At 41.6% G+C, this 23,744-nt stretch overlaps 1 protein-coding gene across 1 annotated transcript; it reads left to right on the forward strand.

Annotated features, from left to right (window-relative positions):
• The first annotated feature begins 12,204 nt into the window (after positions 1-12,204).
• LOC131904659 (aconitate hydratase, mitochondrial-like) lies at positions 12,205-14,924 on the forward strand. The gene has a single exon (XM_059255721.1). It carries the CDS (start codon positions 12,226-12,228, stop codon positions 14,569-14,571), a length of 2,346 nt encoding a protein of 781 aa, XP_059111704.1. The 5' UTR covers positions 12,205-12,225; the 3' UTR covers positions 14,572-14,924.
• The last annotated feature ends 8,820 nt before the right edge of the window (positions 14,925-23,744 follow it).

The following is a 23,744-nucleotide window of genomic DNA, read 5'->3' on the forward strand; positions in this document are numbered from 1 at the left end:
CAGGGCTGGGTGACAGTGTTGATGTCTTTTCTCTCCCAACACTCTACCTAGCACTGAGTATACTAGACATCTAGGACAAAGCTTCTCAATTAGGCTCCACCCTGGTCTCTGCATGTCCTTCAACCAAGGTATGTGTTGTCTCCAGCAGAAGGATCTTATCATCCAGCTCAGATGAGCAACCAAGAAAAATAACAATATCTGGGGCCTTCTTGATTAACAATTCCCAGAGAAGTATCTCTCCCACACACACATACATCCTACTCCTGTCTGGCACTGGTATTTCTGTTTGATTACTTATGGCTTCTAGGATTGACATCATGTACCTTAGTAGGGTACCTTCATAAAAAGTTTTTTAACATATTTTAATTAGTGTGATGTCAATTTATATCCCCAGCACTCCTGTGAAAGTCTAGGTATGATGTCCCTCACCAGTAACCCATGTCGGCAGACCAGGTGGGAGAGAGAGGCAGATCTGAGGAGCTCACTGGCCAGCCAATCTAGATAAGCCATCACCACCAGGTTCAACTAGAAAGAAAGAGAGAGAGAGAGAGAGAGAGAGAGAGAGAGAGAGAGAGAGAGAGAGAGAGAGATGGAGGGAGGGGGAGAGAGAGAAGAGGGAGGGAGGGAGGAAGGGAGGAAGGGAGGGAGGGAAGTAAGCAACTGAGGAAGATACCTATGCTGATCTCTACACTCTAAATGAGCACACAAAGGCACACACACACACACACACACATGCACGCACACACACACATGCACGCACATACACACACACAAAGATAAAATGAATATATGCTATGTTGAGGAGTTATTTTGTTTTCTATATAGAATTATAAGGTAACATATGAGAGCAATCCAAAGGTCATGGGACCTTTAAAATAATGTTACTGATGCAACTTAAAGCTGGAGAGTGAGAAATTACAAAACTTTACTAAGGAAAGCAATATTCATATTCAGATAATCCAGTCTACTAGATGAAGTATTACTTCTTTTTGTTCCACTTTGCACATTTGCGGCATATTAGGTATTTAAGGAGCTAAGCAACAAAGCATGTGCAGAAAGCTGCTAATTAAATTTGTTTCAAGAACTTACTCTGTCATGGAATTCTGTATCCCAAGCTTTATTTCTTTAAAGTATCTTACCATTATAAGCTAAAAATGGAGAAAACTCACCCACTTTGCCTATTATTTGTTTCCCCAAATATTAAGTTACCCACATCCAAGGTGTCTTAGTTACTGTTCTAGTGTTGTGAAGAGACATGTGACCAAGGCTGCTCTGAGAAAGCATTTAATTGGGGGCTGGCCTACAGTTTCAGAGATTTAGTCTGTTACCATCATAGAGGGAGCATGGCGGCATGCAGACAGGCATTGGAACAGTAACTGATCCATAGGCAGAAAGAGCAACATTGGGCCTGGCTTGGGCTTTTGAAACATCAAAGCCCACCCTCAGTGATACTTCCTCCAAGAAAGCCAAGGCATTATACTCACAGATCTGTACACTTAAATCTGCACGTGTCCAAGAATACTCAGATGTGACTTCTTGTGAAGTTTGCAAAACAGAACCAAACAAATGTCCACCAAAAACAGGGGGTAGGGGGGATGGGGTGGTGGTAGTGTAAGGAGGGGTGGCATGAGGAGGGGTGGGAGGGAGGAGAGCAATTCTATCCAGAAATGAGAAGGAATAAAATGGAAAACCTAGCCGGGCGGTGGTGGCGCACGCCTTTAATCCCAGCACTCGGGAGGCAGAGCCAGGAGGATCTCTTTGAGTTCGAGGCCAGCCTGGGCTACCAAGTGAGTTCCAGGAAAGGCGCAAAGCTGCTGTGGGAAGTTCTGTATGGCAAATGTGTTGCTAATTAGTCGATAAATAAAACACTGATTGGCCATTGGCTAGGCAGGAAGTGTAGGCGGGACAAGGAGGAGAATAAAGCTGGGAAGTGGAAGGCTGAGAGAGAGACACTGCCAGCCGCCACGATGACAAACAGCTTGTGAAGATGCCGGTAAGCCACGAGCCATGTGGCAAGGTATAGATTTATAAAAATGGATTAATTTAAGCTATAAGAACAGTTAGCAAGAAGCCTGGTACAGCCATACAGTTTGTAAGCAATATAAGTCTCTGTGTTTACTTTGTCGGGTCTGAGGCTGTGGGACTGGCAGGTGAGAGAGATTTGTCCTGACTGTGGGCAAGCAGGAAAACTCTAGCAACAAATGGCGTCCAACGTGGTGGCAAGAGTTTCCACCTAAAACCTGAGAAAAGATTCTAAAACGGAGCTAAAAACAGTTCCTAATTGTCTTTCTCAAATGAGCGGCAGCTGCCGGTTTGAGATACTGGTGGGTTCCTAGCGTGTGTGCTTGACCTGCCATATGGTGGGAATGAGGCCTCTGCAAGTGGCACATTAAGCTGTGTGGTGGATTTAGCCTTTGCTAGTACAAAGCAGAAGAGGTTTCTGGGCTGCACGCTGCTTGGACAAAAGCATAGACCCATCATAGCTCCCAGAGCTGGCGGTAAACGTACTGTACCGTACCACCATGTTGGGAAGCTGAGGTGGGCGGAGCCAGCAGCCACAGCTGCTGCAGTTTAAGGCAATAGATTCACGATAAGACAGATTCAGATTGCCATTTCAGTCTTACAAATGCTGCAGTTTAAAGCAATAGATTTACAATAAGACAGATTCAGATGTAATAGTTTACAATGTGTGTAAAAATGTATGTAGGCTTGAAAGAGAGAGAAAAAGGAATATATACAGTTATATAAAGAAATAGAGTTTTTAAAAATAAAGTCTTTAAAGAGACAGTAAAGGTAGTATATAAAATAAGCCAAGTAAAGATGGATATTACACAGAGAATCTGGATTGTGTTGTCTTTGGGATTTTTAACTGCAGAAAAACATTTGATTGTAAAAGCTGTTGAGTTATGCCAAAATGTATATTTTAAAGATACCTTGACTTCAAAATTTGGATGTAAGGATATGTTACTTTGGAAAGGAGACTCTGCTTTTGTTCCCACAGAAAGCCAGAGGCTATGGATTTGTTCAAGATTAAGATACATCAGGTTTGACCAGCCAAGACCCCCTGAAAGGTCTCCGATGACACCATGGCCCAGATGATCCAACATCCGGAATGGTTTCAAGGCAACTGGCTCAGATGACACACCCTCATGGACTATTTCATAATTCTAAAATTTTCTTTGTTTCCCCATAAGATACAGCGCCCCCCTCCAGCAGGAAGTAGTAAGAGAAGCTACGCCCAAATTCCCAAATTATATGTAATTTTACTTTGTTAAGGTTAAAACCTTCCTTTCTGAAAAAAAAAAAGGGGGAAGTGCTGTGGGAAGTTCTGTATGGCAAATGTGTTGCTAATTAGTCGATAAATAAAACACTGATTGGCCATTGGCTAGGCAGGAAGTGTAGGCGGGACAAGGAGGAGAATAAAGCTGGGAAGTGGAAGGCTGAGAGAGAGACACTGCCAGCCGCCACGATGACAAACAGCTTGTGAAGATGCCGGTAAGCCACGAGCCATGTGGCAAGGTATAGATTTATAAAAATGGATTAATTTAAGCTGTAAGAACAGTTAGCAAGAAGCCTGGTACAGCCATACAGTTTGTAAGCAATATAAGTCTCTGTGTTTACTTTGTCGGGTCTGAGGCTGTGGGACTGGCAGGTGAGAGAGATTTGTCCTGACTGTGGGCAAGCAGGAAAACTCTAGCAACACAAAGCTACACAGAGAAACCCTGTCTCGAAAAACCGAAAAAAAAAAAAAAAAAAAAAAAAAAAAAAAAAAAACTTTATGAAAAGCCGGGCGGTGGTGGCGCACGCCTTTAATCCCAGCACTCAGGAGGCAGAGCCAGGAGGATCTCTTTGAGTTCGAGGCCAGCCTGGGCTACCAAGTGAGTTCCAGGAAAGGCGCAAAGCTACACAGAGAAACCCTGTCTCGAAAAACCGAAAAAAAAAAAAAAATGGAAAACCTAACATGTAATGAAGTCACAAGTCTAACCCGTTGTGTGAAGAGCCAGACACACAAAGGGCACTCACTTATTTCGTTCCATTCCTGTGAAGGACAGACCCACTGGAAATGTTAACTTCTTGTTGGAAGTCCCCACAGTGTGGCTTTCCCTGCCTTTTTTGTACTGAGGAATGCTGAGGTTTTGGGGGTACTTAATAGGCTCTTTCTCAGGATCCAGTGCTGCTCACAAGCAGTGGTCAGTCTGAGATCTGCAAAGAAGAATTTACAATTAGCTCATTTATTCTTATGCATATTTGAACACAATTATTGAAAGGGAACAAATTGTTCACTCTACTTCTAGTATGGTGCTGGCTAGATTTTCCTCCAGTAAAAAAGCCAAAATACAGGAGCTGTCCCAATAAATGTTTCCAAATACATGGCTAAGCCAAGAAAGGAAGATAATCTGCTTGAGACAGCAAACCAAGAAGCTAGTGCCTAAGGCACATGTTCACTGCTCTTTGGAACTCAAACGCCATGCTACCCTGAGGAATAGTTTCCAAGGAACCTAGAGATGAGGGATTAAATCCCCTGCCTGGGCTCTCAATGAACAGAACATTCTATGTGTGGCTCTCTCCTCTTCTTTCCTCCTTCCCTTCTCTAACTGATTAAACTTTAGAATAGAAAATATTGAAAACTAGCTGAAAAATACAAAATAAGCCGGGCGGTGGTGGCGCATGCTTTGATCCCAGCACTCAGGAGGCAGAGGCAGCCTGATCTCTGTGAGTTCAAGGCCAGCCTGGTCTACAGAGTGAATTCCAGGACAACCAGAGCTGTTGCATAGAAAAACCCTGTCTCAAAAGACCAAAAGAAAAATACAAAATATAGATCATTGTAGGAAAAAAGTTTATCCACTTCAAGTGATTACTTTCCTCAACTTTTTTCCTAGGAAATACAAGCAGATCCTTATGATATTTTCAAAGTAATACACATTCAGCAGAAAACATCCTTTCCATGTGAAGTTGTGCCTCCCCACCTCACTTCCCAGAGACAACAGACACTCCTCCTGGCACTGAACAGCACCAGCAAGCTGAGACTTCCAGGAGTTCAGGCTGTCTGCTAAACCCATTCATTATCTATAGTACACTATGGTGTCAGTGGTTTTCTGGATACAAATATTTCAGTAAACTATATGTGATATTAGCACTGTATTATGAAGTAGGTTTTACATTAGTTTAATAGTTTTTTTTTCCTAATCATGGGCAAATGCAAGTGTTCTGAGCATGTTTCAGGTTTACTACATTCAGCAATGATGTATAGTAGGCTATGTGTACTACATCTGGCTTAAATGTATATTTTCAGTTTCTGGTGATTTTTTGTTTTGTTTTGTTTTGTTTTTAATGCAGCCCCTCTGTACTTCTAATTTTCTTGTTCTTCTCAATTTCTAATGGAAACTAAGTTTGCAAATTATACTCAACCACGCCCCCACAAGTAATCATTTCATCATTCACCTCCTCTAAGACAACAGGAGACCTGCTGTCTCTCAGATATCCTGGGAGCATTTAGTTCTTAGAGAAAATACCACTGTGAGAGAAGAATATATTAGACTTGGAGAAAGAGGGAGGGGCTGGCACCTGGTGCCCACACCTCCATTGATTTCATAATTTGTACAACTTGTCCTATGAGAGTCCCAACACCCTCACCTGTCATGGAAATATTCATTTTCCTAGTCATTGTCCTACAGGGAAAAGGCAGCCATTCTTCAGTCAGACAAACTGAGACTCAGTCTTTGCCTGGGCTGAGGTATGGAAACTGTTAATAAGTTCACTCCAGGCAGCCCTGAGGGAGGTGAGCAGATCCTGTGCTCTAAAATGGGATGTTCAAGATGGATCCTTCAGTAATAATACAAGCCATTTGGATGATGCTTTATTAACAAGGAAGCACTGTAACTGTTAATTTACATTAATTACTTCCTCTATAGATTAAAAAAGAGGAAATGATATGTTGTCTCTCATGGAGTAATTAACAGGTAGACACATAGCTTTCATCATCTTACAATTAAAGATTTAGTTACATTGCTGCAATTAAGTATAATTCAATTCCTTATTTCGGTGCTAATCACCCTTTAAAGCTACTGATATTTAAAGTCTATTTTGTGATACTGGGGGTTGAACCCAGGACCTTGTGCCTGTTAGGCAAGTACTCTACACTGAAATATATATAAGCCTTCTTTTTCATCTTTCAGATTTCAAAGGGCAATCTCACTCAGTTGCCCAGGTTAGCTTTGAACTTGCTCTATAGCACAGGCTGGCCTTGAACTTTTATTCTTCTGATCTTAGCCTCTGGGGTAGCTGGAGTTATAGACCTCAGCCACTAGTTCTGGCTGATATCTTTAATTGAAAAGAAAACTATGAAGGACAATCCTAGAAATTAGTTTATTACTTAACAATATAATAATATACATTTTAGCAATCAAATTTCACAAGTCCACTTCCATGTCCTCAGGGTTGGGTGGGCCACAGGTCCACAGTGACCCTGGTCAGGAGGAGCTTGTGCAAACACAAAGAAGGGTTAGGGAGGAGTCCCTTGCCAGTCTATTTTGGAGAAACAAGCTGAAATGAGAGTCTGGTCAACAGAACAGAGACAGAACAGGCCAAATGATTTGCTGTGACATATTTTTCCACCTATAGATACAGCAGGAAAATGTGCCACCAGAAAGGACGTAGAATTACATGTCTTCAGGATTACATGTCTTCAGTGTGGGATCTCAGGCCACAGTGGCGGTAGGAAAGCGGCTGTGAGTGACTTAGTACGAGTTTCATCGCACTGTGAATTCAATACAGTATATAAAACATAAGGCACCCAAGTGAGGGTGACTAATAGGTGGGTTTTTCTGACAACTGAAGTTCTCCTTAATGGACCCTATTTTCGAGGCACAGGTTCAGCAGAAACAGCAGTGAGTCATTCTGGCTATAAGACTGAATCAAATAACCACCCTTTGCCCAGAATGACAGAACTAAAGGAGCCTATTTCTCAGAAGTGTTCCTGTGGCCAACTGCCCACAAATTGCAAGGTGGCTTATTGAGGGGCTCCCGTGTCAATGCCATCACTTTTGTCTTTTAGCCCATCGTACAACCAGCCATTATGACTCATTTTAAAGAATGTCCTTCTCTGCTTGGGTTTGTTTGGTAGCCCGTATCCACCAGAAGAAGTTCTGGAATCTCATACTTTTTCTTCTTCTTCTTCAATTATTGCTGCTGTACAGCACAGGGTATTTTCAGGATGTTGGTGTATGGGAGGCCTTCTAAAGCTTCCAGGAACTCAAGAACCTCGAAAGACGAACTATGACAAAAACAAATGGGAACATGTTCTTAATCACAATAGCCTCTAAAACACTCCAAGTATTCAAAATTGACACAATCTTAGGGACAAATAAAGGAAGCCCTTATGAAGAACAGAGACAGGGGAAATTCCTCAGTAAATTACACTAAAAATAGAGTTTCAATTTGTAATAAACAATGCCATCACAATATGAACAAATTCTCAAATAATTCTAATTTAAATCAGGGTATACATTCCAGCTTCATAATGTAAGCGTGAAAAATTTTAGAGGTTAATATTGTTAAATGCAACAGAAAAGCAATTTGTTAAGGCTACTTTTCAAAATAAAATGTCAATTATTTTAGTCGGAATTAAACTTTAAGCATTCCTGGGGGGAGCAAAGAGCAAGAATGTCAGCATCAGACTTGCAGGAAGAGATGACACATTTGCTGCAACCTCAACTCATAAAACGATCGAAGGGAAAGCTAGCCATCGGGTGGCAGAAACTGCATGTTGATGCTCACGCAACCCTGGAGTTCCTCTGTGCTTTGCAGGGGCCCTGGCAACTGGATTGATTCCTATGTGGCTCTGTTCTTGACCATGGCATGTGGGCAAAACCAATGCATGTTTCATTTAAGCTCCACCATTCACTGTCTTTTCATGGAGATCAAAATGCCTCAGGGATCAAATGAATGTAGATCTATGCATGAATCAGGAAGAAGCTCGAGAGGCCTCTAACCTGCACTGATCGTGGATTCACTGCAAATGAAACTTTATTCTGCTTTATTCTGGTTCCAGAGAGTTTGTGAGAATTTTGAAATCACACAGGACAAACAGAAACAGCATTCCTAAAATTTTTGTGTGCATAAAAATATCCTGGAGATGTTATTAAAGTACAATTGACTGGCTGTGGTGGTTTGAAAAAGAAAATGGCCCCCATAGGGAGTGGTACTGTTGGGAGGTATGGCTTTGTTGGAGGAAGTGTGTCACTGTGAGGGCAGGCTTTGAGGTCTCCTATGCTCAAACTACACCCAGGGTGGAATACAGTTCACTTTCTGTTGCCTGGGGATCAAAATGTAGAACTCTCAGCTCCTTCTCCAGCACCAAGTCTGCGTGCATACCACCAGCCCTGATGATAATAGACTAAACCTCTGAACTGTAATCCAGCCCCAATTAAATGTTTTCTTTTATATGAGTTGCCCTCGTCACAATGTCTCCTCACAGAAATAGAAACCCTAAGATGCTGGGTCACCTTTTCAGAGATTTTGATTCCATAGGCTTGTAGGATTCTGTTTCAAAGGGAAACTTATAGGTGTTATTCATAATAGTCTTACCCTGATCAACAAAGCAAAGTGGGGAAAAAGGGGACTGAGGGGGGTGTCAGTATATTAGAGCCACCAGAGATGTCGTGTGGAAACATTTTGGTGCCTAGAGGCAATTTCTTCAGTGTGTAAGAACCAGACACACAGATGGAACTTGAACCATTGAATGGGGAGGAAATGTGACTGAAGATTCATTTCCAAAACAAAGCCCTATATTCCAATCATATGAATGGCCCCCACAGAGTCCAGAGATCTCGTGACTGGTGTTTCTGCAGCAGGTCTGCGGTGGAAGCTGAAGTTTGGTTGAGATATCCAGGATAATGTTTCTCCTGCGTTCTGGCTCTTCATCTGCAGCACTGTGTGCTGGGGAAAAACATAAATAGCTTATGAGTACAGGAAAGGAACAAATAACACTATTTTAAAGGGATAAAGTGCATATTGATATTAATATTGATAGGAAAGAATACTCTCCAAACAAGGTATTAAACTATAGCCTGCGGGCTAAATCTGGAGCATCACCTGTTCTAGTAAATAAGGCTTTATTGGAACACAACTACACTCATTTATCTATATGGTATGTAGGGCTTCTGAAATAGTGAATAAAATATTTATTATTAGATCCTCACAGAAAAATTTGCTGAGCCCCACTATAAGAGCTCAAAGAAAGAAACAAAGTGAAATACATCTTTTATTGGCAAAAGGCTGTGTCTGCAAGACAGGAGACCTCTGTCTGAGTTCACAAAGTGAAAACAAACTAGAGATGTATATTCTTTGTGTATGCTTCCATATCTTTCAAGTCTTGTGCCTTGGAACATAAATTGTAAACTTGGAAAAGTGATGTTTAAGTAAACGTACGTACCCATGAAAATAACATAGCTAGGTTGTCCTGGAGTTATTTGATAATGTCTTCATTAATGATGTGTGAAGTTATTCTGCTTGATCATTCTTATTCATTATCCTTACACTATGAAAATTATTTAAAACTTTTAACTTTGATAAGACCTAATTGCATTTACCTATATCCTCATATTTTTAATCACATTCCCAGTGTCTTTTCCTCATGTACTTGCATTTACCTATATCTTTGTATTTTTAATCATATCCTCAGTGTCTTTTCCTCATGTACGTTGTTATAAACTTGGAGTATTACATGTTCACAAATGTTATAATCCTGGCAAACACTGCTTGGTTTATTACTGCTTCTATAATGAAATACATAGAGTAATTTATAAACAACAAAACTGTATTGCTTAACAATAGAAAGGCTGGAAAGTCCACAATGAAAGAACCAGCTGAAGCACTGGAATTACAAGCTGTGTATAATAAGCTCTTGATTTGCAGGCTGTATTTGCATATTATCAGAAATTTAATTGATATTTTCTTTTTTTCAATCTTGATTTATTTATCATTGATACTGCCAAGATGGAAGGAGTTAAATATCATTTTACCTGGCACTATTTGTAGAATAGTGGGGAACATCTTGCAAAGAATTCATTTCTTTAATTCTTAAAAACTACTGAAAAAAAATCCAAGAATGGTAGTGCACACTTGTAATCCCAGCATTGGGGAGGTAGAGGCAGGAAGATCAGGAATGCATGGTCCACCTCATTTGTATAACAAGTTCAAAGCCAGTCTGGGCAATTGAAGACCTTATTTCAAAAAACTGAACCATAGTGCCCTACAGCCTTGGCAGGCAGGAAGACAGCCATGGCCTCACTTCAATGAACAGGTATGTGGTGGAGATAGAGAAGAGAAAGTGGAGTGGTTTCTGTACTATGGAAAGAAGTGGAGCTGAAGATGTACGAGTGGTGAGGGATAGGCTGATATGAGTATCCTAGGCTGCCACCTGGGGCCATGTGATATCCATGTCTATGCTGTCTCCAGAGGGCCTTGTCTGGGTCTGTGGCCCTACTGCAGAGGCTGTCTGTGTTGATGTCCATGGCTTATGTTACCATGAGGGGTATCAGAGAGCTGGCCCCAATGGCCTGGCTCAGCAAGAGAGCTATACCCCCTCCCCTCCTGGGACACCTGGCCCCAGTGGTATGGGCACAGGAGAGCTGCCTCCAACCCTCCACAGCCTTGGAAGACTGCCTCTGCTCACCAGCTGCTGCAACTGAAGATCAGGCCTAGCACTTGGGAGAGCTGGCCCCATCCCTCACCATGTGTTCAGCAGAGCTGGCCCCAATGGCTCTGGCGCAGGAGAGCTGGCCCTGACCCTCACCTGAGGGTGATATCCATGGAGGAGCATAGACTAATCAACTCAGCTACAACCCAGGACCACATCCAGGGCTTTGAGTTGCCCCACCCCGACACTTAACCCATCTATGACTTGCTGGAGTGCATGAAGGAACTGGTCCCGCAGAACCATAGCCTCAGAATCTCCATGACTCAGGACAACAGAGTATTCGAGAGGAGTCTTAGTGAAGATCCAGTATTGATGGTGAACCAGAGGCCTTGAACCACACCAAAAACCCATTGCAATGAACATTTGCAAGTAAAGCTGTTTGGGCATGCTATGTGACCACCATAGCTCCCAAGGCCACTGTGACAGAAGATTATGAGATAGAGAGGCAGGAAAGATAGAGCAGCACAAGTTATTGTTTGTTTGTTTGCCTTTCTTTTGGAGGGAGGCTATAAGGGTAGAAGGCAGATATGGAAGGACTGGAGAATGGATGGGATTGGGGTACAAGATCTAAAGTTCCCAAAGAATCAATTAAAAAAATGTTTTTAAAAAAAAAAAAGGAGCCAGGAAAAAAGCAGTGTTACTGGATAGTGAGAGTTGATTCTTGAATGTGGCCTGTATCCTAATTAGTATTAAATGACAACTTGTCACAGACGAGATTAATCTAAAATGAAAAGCCTAAGTGAAGTATTTATCTTTATCAGGTTGTTGTTTGAGCATGTCTGTGGGGAATCAGTATACTGGGAGAAGCACCACCGTTCCTTGGGCATGTACTCCTGGGCTATATAAAACAGCTAAATAACAAGAGCAGTGATCAAGTCACCAAGTAGTGTTTCTCCATGATTTCTGCTTTGAGTTTTAAGTTTCTACCCAGGCTTCCCTCAGTGATGGTCTGTGACCTGGAAGTATGCACTAAATAAACTCTTTCCTTCCATAAAGTGATTATGGTCAGAGTACTTTATCACAGCAACAGAATGAAACCAGAACAGAAATTGACACCGGAAAAAGTGATGTCACTATAATGGGCCTATTCATGTGTTTTTGTTGGAGGACTGTGAGCACGTTTGGAACTTTGGGCTAGAGAAGATGCTAAGGGCTCTGAGATTAATGAGATATTGTATTGAGAACTTGAATCATAAGAATTCTGAGATTTCAGGGCTGGAGAGATGGCTTAGCAGTTAAGAGCACTGGTGGCCCTTCCAGAGGTCCTGAGTTCAATTACCAGCAACTACATGGTGATTAACAACCATCTATAATAGGATCCAAACCCTCTCCTGGTATAGAGGTGTGCATGCAGATAGAGCAATCATATATAAAATAAATAAATTTTAAAAAAACTCTGAGATTTCTAAGAATAAATAGACCAAGAAGGTAAAAGACCCATACAATGAAAACTAAACCTCTGAAGAGATTGAAGAAGTCACTTAAAAATGGAGATATCGGCGACCTCATCTTTGTCAGTGCACAAAATGGCGCCTTACAGCCTGCTGGTGACCCGGCTGCAGAAGGCCCTGGGTGTTCGACAGTACCATGTAGCCTCTGTCCTGTGCCAACGGGCCAAGGTGGCCATGAGCCACTTTGAGACCAATGAGTACATCCGCTATGACCTGCTAGAGAAGAACATTAACACTGTCCGCAAACGATTGAACCGGCCTCTGACGCTCTCAGAGAAGATTGTATACGGACACCTGGATGACCCAGCCAACCAGGAGATTGAGCGAGGAAAGACATACCTGCGTCTCCGGCCTGCCCGGGTGGCCATGCAGGATGCCACAGCCCAGATGGCCATGCTACAATTCATTAGCAGTGGGCTGCCCAAGGTGGCTGTGCCATCAACCATCCACTATGACCATCTGATTGAGGCCCAGGTTGGGGGTGAGAAAGACCTGCGCCGGGCCAAGGACATAAACCAGGAAGTGTACAATTTCCTGGCAACTGCAGGTGCCAAGTATGGCGTGGGCTTCTGGAGGCCTGGATCTGGAATCATTCATCAGATCATTCTAGAAAACTATGCATACCCTGGAGTTCTTTTGATCGGCACTGACTCCCACACCCCCAATGGTGGTGGCCTGGGAGGCATCTGCACTGGAGTAGGGGGTGCTGATGCCGTGGATGTCATGGCTGGGATCCCCTGGGAGCTTAAGTGTCCCAAGGTAATCGGTGTGAAGCTGACAGGCTCCCTCTCTGGTTGGTCCTCACCCAAAGACGTGATCCTGAAAGTGGCCGGCATCCTGACAGTGAAAGGCGGCACAGGTGCTATTGTGGAATACCACGGGCCTGGTGTTGACTCCATCTCCTGCACTGGCATGGCAACAATCTGCAACATGGGTGCAGAAATTGGGGCCACCACATCAGTGTTCCCATACAACCACAGGATGAAGAAGTACCTGAGCAAGACAGGACGAGCAGACATTGCCAGTCTAGCTGAAGAATTCAAGGATCACTTAGTGCCTGACCCCGGCTGCCAGTATGACCAACTGATTGAAATTAACCTCAATGAGCTAAAGCCGCACATCAATGGACCCTTCACCCCGGACTTGGCTCACCCCGTAGCAGAAGTGGGCACTGTGGCAGAGAAGGAAGGCTGGCCTCTGGACATCAGAGTGGGTTTGATTGGCAGCTGCACCAATTCAAGCTATGAGGACATGGGACGGTCAGCAGCTGTGGCCAAGCAGGCCCTGGCCCATGGACTCAAGTGCAAGTCCCAGTTCACCATCACACCCGGCTCTGAACAGATCCGAGCCACCATTGAGTGGGATGGTTATGCACAGATCCTGAGGGATGTGGGTGGCGTTGTTTTGGCCAATGCCTGTGGCTTTTGCATCGGCCAGTGGGACAGGAAAGACATCAAGAAGGGGGAGAAGAATACAATCGTCACCTCCTACAACAGGAACTTCACAGGCCGCAATGATGCAAATCCTGAGACCCATGCCTTCGTCACATCCCCAGAGATTGTCACAGCCCTGGCCATTGCGGGAACCCTTAAGTTCAACCCAGAAACCGACTTCTTGACAGGCAAGGATGGCAAGAAGTTCAAGCTGGAGGCTCCAGATGCAGATGAGCTTCCCCGATCGGACTTTGACCCAGGGCAGGACACCTACCAGCACCCCCCCCCCAAGGACAGCAGTGGGCAGCGGGTGGACGTGAGCCCTACCAGCCAGCGCCTGCAGCTCTTGGAGCCTTTTGACAAGTGGGACGGCAAAGACCTGGAGGATCTGCAAATCCTCATCAAGGTCAAAGGGCAGTGCACCACCGACCACATTTCTGCTGCTGGCCCCTGGCTCAAGTTCCGTGGACACCTGGACAACATCTCTAATAACCTGCTCATCGGTGCCATCAACATTGAAAACGGCAAGGCCAACTCCGTGCACAATGCTGTCACCCAGGAGTTTGGCCCTGTCCCTGACACTGCTCGATACTACAAAAAACATGGCATCAGGTGGGTAGTGATCGGAGATGAGAACTATGGCGAAGGTTCCAGCCGGGAACATGCAGCTCTGGAGCCTCGCCACCTTGGGGGCCGGGCCATCATCACCAAAAGCTTCGCCAGGATCCATGAGACCAATCTAAAGAAGCAGGGCTTGCTGCCCCTCACCTTCGCCGACCCCTCTGACTACAACAAGATCCATCCAGTGGACAAGCTGACCATTCAAGGCCTGAAGGACTTTGCCCCTGGCAAGCCTCTGAAATGCATCATCAAGCACCCTAATGGGACCCAGGAAACCATCCTCCTGAACCACACCTTCAACGAGACTCAGATCGAGTGGTTCCGCGCAGGCAGTGCCCTGAACAGGATGAAGGAGCTGCAGCAATAAGGAAGGGCCAGGCTGGCTGTTGTGTCCCACTCTGGACCCTGCTGGGTATCAAAAGTACAGGTCCATGTGCATCATCAGTCAGAGCTGTCTGTCCAGCGTGGCCTCCTGCTCTAAGATGGTGACCAGACCTGCTTCCTGCTCTCCCCATCCTCAGCCCAGAGTGAGCCACTGTGGAGGGCACTGAAGTTTATGTCCCAGCCCCTGCCTTCCTTTCAGCTTGGTTGTCTTCAGCAGCCCATGCACCTGTATTTATTTTAATGACAGCACTCCCTCTAAAGAACTTTTTATCCTGCCTCATCATTTCACTGGTGGCTAAAGGATTTTAGAGAACCTTTTGTTCTGACAAGAAAAAAAAAAAAAAGATACAAATCCAAAAAAAAAAAAAAGGAAATATCACCTATGTATATATTGATACAATTAATATTGTGAAAATGACCATTTTACAAAAAACAATTTATAAACTTGAACCAATCCTAATCAAAATCCTATAGTATTCTTCACAGAAATAGAAAAAATATCCTAGAACCCATACAGAACTAAAAAAGACACTATATAGCCAAGGCAGTCCTGAGCAAAAGGAACAATGCTGAAGGGGTTACCATTCCAAATTTCAAGATATACTGCAAAGCTGTAGTAATAAAAAAACAGTCTGGTACTGGCACAAACAAAAACATGTAGTCCAATGGAACAAAGCAGAAACTCCAAACATGAGTGGATGAAAAACTACAGTCGTCTGAGATCTTACAAATTGTCAAAAACACACTGAAAAAACTACAGCATATTCAACAAATGATCCTAGGAAAATTATATATCCACATGTAGAAGAATGAAATTAGACCCATATCTATCACCCTGCACAAAAACTAACTTCAAATTGATCAAATTATTTAATGTGAAATCTGAAACACTGAAACTGCTAGAAAAAAGTATAGGAAGTACTCTTCAAAACACAGTTGCAGGAAAGGGCTTTCTGACTAGGGCTTCATTTGTCCAGGAATTCAGGTCAACAATTGACCTCATAAAACTAAAAAATTTCTACATAGTAAAGAAAACATTCAGGTGAAGATGAGGCCAAAGATTGGCCTATTTTGATAGAAATATATATATAGTAAAGTATAAACTTTAATTAGCATCAGCAATGTGAAATGAGTTGCTAGACAATAGGGAATGATGATAAAAGTTTTCATTAAATATCTGGGTAGTTTGATTTTGATCACATAAATATCTCACTCAAACATAATATCATGTGACTTTTCCTGGTAAGATGCAAACAGTCATCTACTTACACCAGACAGGACATTAGCTGTATGTAGTTGGACTTTCCTTGGACTGCCAGCCCACAAATAATCACACAGAGACTTATTATTAATTATGAAAGCTTGACCTTTAGCTTAGGCTTGTCCCCAACTAGCTCTTACAGCTTAATTAACCCTTATTTTTTAATCTACATCTGCCACATGACTCAGTTATCTCTCCTCTGTGCCGTATGTCTGACTTAGTCTGCATCTCTCTGGCATCTAGATTCATCCCTATGACTTCCTCTCTCTGCCTGGAAGTCCTGCCTGTTTGCTCCTACCTAGCTATTGGCCATTCAGCTTTTTATTAAACCAGTCACAATGACACATCTTCACAATGTACAAAAAGATTATCCTACAACAGCTATGAAGTAGAGTAATGATTCCATCAAAGCCTAATTTGGCTAACCAGCACATTTATTGGATACAGGAGTCAAAGTGAAGGGTATCTACGGGATCATGAATTACTCAAAGGCATCTGCATCACCAAAAAGGCCACCCCAGAACAGGTGATGGCTAACAAAACCGTATCTCTGGAGTTCTATGAATGACTTACCAGAAGCTTGTAAGAGTTAGAACTCTTGGTAATATGTCAAAACTCATCATTCTATAAACCACCAATATGATTCAATACCAATTTCACTCAGAATTACTTTTCATCTGGCTGAAAAATATATATGCTAATTTAATGTATGTTTCATAGAATAGGGCAAAAATTGTTGAATGCCTTCTAGATGTGCTGTGGGATATAGAAATACGTAGTAGGAATTCAGCTGACTGTGACAAGCTATATGTGGAAAAAACCAAGGGCCTTCGCAGAGGATAAAGCCAAGATTTAAGTAGTCTTGGTGATATTGGCTTTTGAATATTAGCCATTTCCTGCTATGAATTTCATGTGTGCTATTATAGCTTTCCCATCTGATTCTAAGAACTTCTAACAGTGTGATTGGTCATTCATTGAGTACAGTGTCTCCCTATACAATTAAGGTAATTGGATAACTTCCCCCGACTGTGTTGACAACAGTCACATAGGCAAGACTTCTTTTTTCCAGGCTTTTGTCTCCCCTTTTTAACATTAAAATCAGGTATCTTCTTTAGCAAGTATCCAGGGCCAGGGTCACCTCCAGACAAAACCATTTTATCTGAGATTCTTCTCAAACATCTAAGGACAGATGGAGACAGACAAGCACTCCAGACCACCTGCTAGCCTCCTGAATTAAGGTAATATCCATATGGAGACAACTGCCAAAGACAGACAGATGTTAGGTACATAGCTTTGTTTCTTGTGCAAACTAAGCTTAGACCCTCCTTTCTTCCATAGCCCTAGTATCTCTAGACTTCTCCTTTAACAATTAACTCAGAACAAAAGGGCTTTCACATACCAGGTACATCAAGCTATGACACAAGCTTCCTAACTACCATGCAGACTTGCCCCACCCTACCAGAAAGCTTAGAAGCCAGAGAATTGCAGAATGTATGTGTATTTAAACTGGACTGAGTAGAGAGTAAAAGAACAAAGATGGAAGGAAGTTAGATAACAATGAGAGGGCAGGAGAGGAAGGGAAAGAGAAGAGCTAAGTCTGAGAACAGAATTGAAGCTGTGTAGAGAGATTTTGACTTAGAAGAATAAGGTGAATGGACTAAAGAGGTCGGTGTACTTAGATTCATTCGGCATCCCTCAGATTAATTCTTGCCACTGGTAGCATCCTTTCCGGAACCCTGGGAAAAGGCTATTTAGGGGCTGGACCCCAACAGTCTTTGTTATAGATGTCACACAGTATCATTATTTTTGATATTTTATTGAAAGAATGTTTTCATACAATATATTCTGATCATCCCCTCCCCAACTGCTCCTATAACCTTCCCACCTCCCCACCCACATGTAGATGGCACATCATTTTATATTTTATTTCTAATTGTTAACCTGAATGAGTTAATTAAAAATCTTGCTTGCCAATCAAAGAAACAATGTGGAGTTCAAATTATTTGCTCATGATCTCAAAGTTATTTTAATTGGAAATAGGAACTGAATGTTCATAATCACACACATGTTACAATGAACTGTTGCATGTAACTTCTATCTGTGTATACCACTTCTTTTTCCTAGTCTGCTACATACATATAGCAGTTTAAATCTTTTCAGTCCTAAAAGAAAATAAATATCATTCTGAGATATGAAACTCATCTTCATTACCCAATAGAAAAACAGATGATCCTGAAAAATGAACTAAATAGATAGAGTAAGTAACTGGTCAAGCTGGAGCAAGATCCAGGTTTCTGATGTTATGTTTTATTTTGTTGTTATTGTTTTTAAACCATGTCAGTTTGCCTTTCATCCCCTTGGATCTAATAAGATCAAACACAATCAAAGAATCTTAGAAAGGCCTGAATCTTTATGCTAACCATTTCTGAAGAAATATTTGTCACTTTGATTTCCCAACTGATAGGTGATTCAGTTATCTTTTCAATTTTATGAAACAAGAAGTCTGTGAGAAGGAAAAATAGAAAAGGAAAGGGAAGAAGAGGAGTGGAAAAGATGGAGAAAGACTCAGAAAAAAAAAACAGACAGTGGCAAAGACAAATTATGTTAAATCAAAACTCTAGGGTAGTCTATGGTATCAGAATAAAATTGGACCAATATCATACACCAATTATAGCACTATTATACCAGTATTATATTTGCTCTTTTGGTACTTAGCTATTTCCAGTTCTTTATGTAGTCTGACTATTAATCCCACATCGAATGAAGAGCTGGCACAGGTTTTTGTTTGTTTTTCTCATTCCCAACATTGACTGTCTTTTCACTCTGCCAATTGTTTTCCTTTCCTGTGCAAAAGGGTATTTTTTAAAATTATTTCTTTGGGGCTTTTTGTTTATTTGTTTGTTAATTTGCTATAATCCCATGTGTTAAATTATTGCTCTGATTTCCTGAGCTATTAAACAACTACTTAGAAAGTCGTTACCTAAGCCTCTGTCCTGAGTTGTTTCAACTCTTCTTTCCTCTAGCAGTGTTAAAGCTCCAGGGCTTGTGCTGAAGTCCTTTATTCATTTTGAGATGTAATTTTTGCCCCTTTAAATGACTATCTGAGAGACTATCCTTCTTAGTTCTTCCCCAAAAGCAGGAAGGTGTTTACCAAGAACATCTGATAAAGTTTAAACATTAGATCCTCATTTTAAAGTTCATTTTTGCTTGTTTTGCTGGTAGTGGTGATGGTATTTGACTCTTGGGGGTCTCGTTAAGTCTTCTCTGCAAAAAGAATGAACACAGATAAATTTTACGTTGTCATTAAATTCTCAGAGACTATGCTAAATCATTTGCATTTATTGTTTCACTTAATCCTGCAAACGACCCTCTAAGATGAATATTTTATTTTAATTTCCATTTACTAGATGTGGTGGTATTATGTTCACCACAATATTGTGCACGCTAATAAACTTATCTGGGGTCAGAGAACAGGACAGCCACAATTTTAAACATAGAGATTAGGCAGTGGTAGCACATGCCTTTAATCCTAGCATTCCAGAGGCAGAAATCCCTCTGGATCTCTGTGAGTTCAAGGCCACATTGGAAACAGCCAGGCATGGTGACACACACCTTTAATCCCAAGAAGTGAGCCTTTAATCCCAGGGAGTGATGGCAAAAAGCAGAAAGATATATAAGGCGTGAAGACTAGAAACTAGAAGCATTTGGCTGGTTAAGTTTTTAAGCTTTGAGCAGCACAGTTCAGCTGAGATTCATTCTGGATGAGGACTCAGAAGATTCCAGTCTGAGGAAACAGAATCAGCTGAGGAATTGTCAGGGTGAGGTATCTGTGGCTTGTTCTGCTTCTCTGATCTTCCAGCATTCACCCCAGTAATTGGCCTCATGTTTGATTTTATTAATAAGACCATCTAAGATTCCTGCTACAACTAGATGAATCTATTAGGCACTGTTGCGTTTAACTGTGACATATTCTCCTTAGAGACAAGTGTTTGAACACTGGTACTCCAGCTGGTAGCACTCTTTGAGAATGTTGTGGAACCTTTAGGAAATGGAGTTTTGTTGGAAGAATTGGGTCACTGAGGGCAGACCTTGTGGCTTGATAGCTCAGCCTCATTTCCTCTTCACTCTCTGCATCTTGGATATAGATACTGTGTAACCAGCCAGCTTCCTGTTCCTGCCACTATGTCTTCCCTGTCATGTTGTACTGTCATCCTCTAGAACTATACAACCAAAATAAACTCTTTCTACTCTTTTTGCCAGAGTATTTTATCACAGCAATTGGAAAAGAAATTAAGACAGGCTCTGAGTGTAAATTTCCCTACACTGCACAGCTAGTATGTGGCAAAGTTATGCTATCAACCATAGGCCTATGATCTTCCAGAATGGTATTATTTCTCCTGGACTAAGAATCAGAAATCAAACCAATTCTCCTAGCTAGTGACTCTTATTAATGGACACTAAGAGTAGTGAGACTCAACCAGAAGCCTCTTTGAACCAGGCATGAGACTAAGGTTGTTTGTCCATGAAGTTTGAATTGTAGACCTCTCTACTAATCATTTATTGACTTACTCTACTTCTTTGATCTCACTGATTTAGTTTTCACTCACCCATGTGTATTATTGTGCTCCTGTGTTATGCAATCACTGCCAGCTGTCTTGCATCCCTTCTGTAACAAATAAATGCATATAAAATGCATACCAAATCAGTCATCTCAGAAAGAGGGTGGGCAGTGACATGGAAGTGATAAAACTGCAATTACTGAGTAATTACTTCATTACATTTCCATCACTTTTTAATTAAGAATTCATTTTCTATAGTTAGAGATGTCTTCAAAATTATCACCAACGTATCACCAAGTTAAAGGTTTTTTTTTTTTTTAAATCCCTGAATTTTGAATAAAGGCTTTATGTCAATATAAATAAATGAAAGCACCATTTAGCAGAGCCAATGAGGCAGCCCTAATCAGTCCTGGAAAAGCAAATGTTCCAGAAAAACCTCAGATAATTAAAAGAAATGACTCATCAAGACCATTGTACTGGAGTGGGCAGCTGAGGGGGTTAATCTGGTACAGCAGTGGCATGCTCCATGTCCTTCCGGTCTCAATTCCCACCTCACCGTGGGTCTCATCACATGTCAAATGAATTTCATCTCTCTTCCTTCTTTAATAAAATACACAGATTTGGACCTGCAATTTAGGTTCAAAAATCGCCTTGTAGGTAATCATGTATAACCCTTGTATTTCGTCACGGAAGTCACTCTCATGGGTGTTAAATGGTTGCTAAGCACCAATTACGCTCAGCACCATGTCTCAACTTCAAAAGCCCCAAACTTCATCCTTTGGTATTTCTTGTGTGAGCATGTTACATATTTCATAGAAAAAAGATTTTGGTTCTCTGGTTGCTTTTTTTTTTTAAACCAAATGTAAGTTATTCAATGAAGTTTAGAATTTTTTTAATTTAATCAACTAATAGGTATGTGTTTTAATAACTATATTATCTTACAAAAAAACTGAACAATATTTTCTAGAAATTTCTTTCCATGTGTTTGAAATGTCATCTTCCATATAGAACAAAAGATCAGAGGGGCTTGATTTGGGTAAGCATGTATGGCCGTCCATTTCTTCTTTTCAGGTTCAGGGCTGAGTGATGTTAGTCCACTGGTATGAAGTTGGGGTCTTCTCCACAGAGAATTTATATGATTAATTTAACTCTTTTAATTTAAAAGAGACATCCATTTGATTTGCAGAGTAAGTTAATAACACTGTCATTGGAAATTTTCAGAATTGATATAAATTGGTGGAAGTTTGGTAGTTTGTTTTTAGGGAACATTCAGTTTAGGGTATCAACAGAAAAGATATTGACATATAAGTTTCATAAGAACCGTTTATCTAAGATCAAGGAACTTTTGAAATCTTATAATTATATGGACAAAATTCCCAAGTTACAGAAAGCCCTTGTCAGAAAATTAACTGAATTGTCTGTGGAGTTTGGAAAAATTGAACATAAACACCTAATACCACATAATACTTCTGCCTTTACTTTATTTTCAGTATGTCCTTAGTGACCAAAAAACAGACAAAAACAAAACAAAAAACACTTTACAAGGAATCTGTGGTTGTGGATTTCCCGGGTCAGAAAAACAACACGATGCTTTTATTATTCATAATGCAAAGCCTTTGAGGCTCAGCAAACAGTAAGCACACCACAGGGTTTGGTGACTGGGTCAGCCCTCTATGGATTTAGTGAGAGATGCACACAGAGGGACGTGCAGCTGCCACTGTTTTCAGTGAGACCCGTTTGTCCCTGCTTGTCCACTTCCACCCAGAACAACTGAGTAAGCATGCCGAAGCCACTGAGTGGGAGGAAGCACGGGAAGTACATGAAGAGAACATGAAAGTCAAAGTCAGTATAACTGGTGATGCCTCTCACATCTAAGTATAAGGGACGTTCCAAGTCCCCTGCAATTAGCTGTGGTGACTGGAAACCTTTGATTTGTCATACCCTGAATTACCTACCCACTCTTCTTCAAGCTACATTTAGTGTTTTATTTACAAATAATCATATTTATAAAATATACTTCTGTAGTTATTTATAATTTGTTTATATTTGTCTATTACATTTTATGCTAATTCTTATTTTAATTCTGTAAATTAAGACACTACACTGTTTACTTCCATTTATGACTACATACATTAACAGTGACTGGAGTTACTTTTCTATAGCCAAAAGTTTCTCAGTCTCACCGGGCCCTGTGGTCCAGACAAATCTCTCCCACCCACACTCCTGTAGCAGCTTGTAAAATAATTACTCCGAGGCTTTTATTAATTACAAACTGTTTGGCCTATGGCTCCGGCTCATTATTAACTAGCTCTTACAACTTAACTCATTTCTGTTCATCTCTGTTTTGCCACATGGCTTTGTGGCATTACCTATGTTTCATTACATCTTGCTCCCTACCCCTCCCACCCCCATACCCACACCCACCCCCGGCTGTGCTCAGCATCTCTAACTCTGCCTTCCTTCCCCCTGTGTCTCTCTTGAATTCTGCACCTGGCTGTCTCCTGTCTTGCCATAGGCCAGAACAGCTTTTTTATTAACCAATGGTACCAACACATATTCACAGCATATAAAAAGACCATCCCACAGCACTTTCCCATACGAAAATACTAAATAAAGTGGGGTGGTGGGATTATGAAACAACTGTTACTGATATTGTAGTCAAGCAACAGAGGACAGTGATACCTAGGAAAAGGGAAACAAAATAAATTCTATAACCACCATAATGTGTGGACTGGAGATTTACCAGGTCATAATGCAGGATGAAGACCCCAGTAGAGCCAGGAAGTTTCTGTGCATGAAACAGATGGAGCCGACACTTGAAATAAACCAGTATTTCTAGAGTTGATAAAAACAGAGGACTGTGAAAAGAGAATGCTCCTTAGAACAAGGTCTCTGAAGATAAAAAAGACACGTAGCAAATCTTTAGTTACACGTTGTATCAGCCAGCTTTCAGTTATTGTAGCAAAGTACCTGAGACAGCCCACTAAAAAAGGAAGGTTTATTTTGCCCCATAGCTTTGGAGAGAGGTCCTCATCCTTAGTCATTTGGGCTAGTTGCTTTTAGCTGGTGGGAGGCAGTGCGTTGTGGCAGGGAGTATGGCTCACCTTGGGGGACCCAGGAAGCATAAAAGGAAGAGATAGGAATGGTGTTCAAGTATCTCCTTTGGGGAATGCACCCAATAATTAATTTATTACCACTAGGCCCAAAGTTTTGAAAGTTACATCGCCTCCCAGGAATGCCAAAATCTGGGACCAAGCCTTTAATACATGGGCTTTGAGTAGATGTTTAAGATTTGAACCATACCGTGTGCTTATCAGCAAGTATGTAAGAGGTAAG

This window comes from Peromyscus eremicus, chromosome 2, assembly GCF_949786415.1.
Source record: "Peromyscus eremicus chromosome 2, PerEre_H2_v1, whole genome shotgun sequence".
Taxonomy (NCBI): Eukaryota; Metazoa; Chordata; class Mammalia; order Rodentia; family Cricetidae; genus Peromyscus; species Peromyscus eremicus.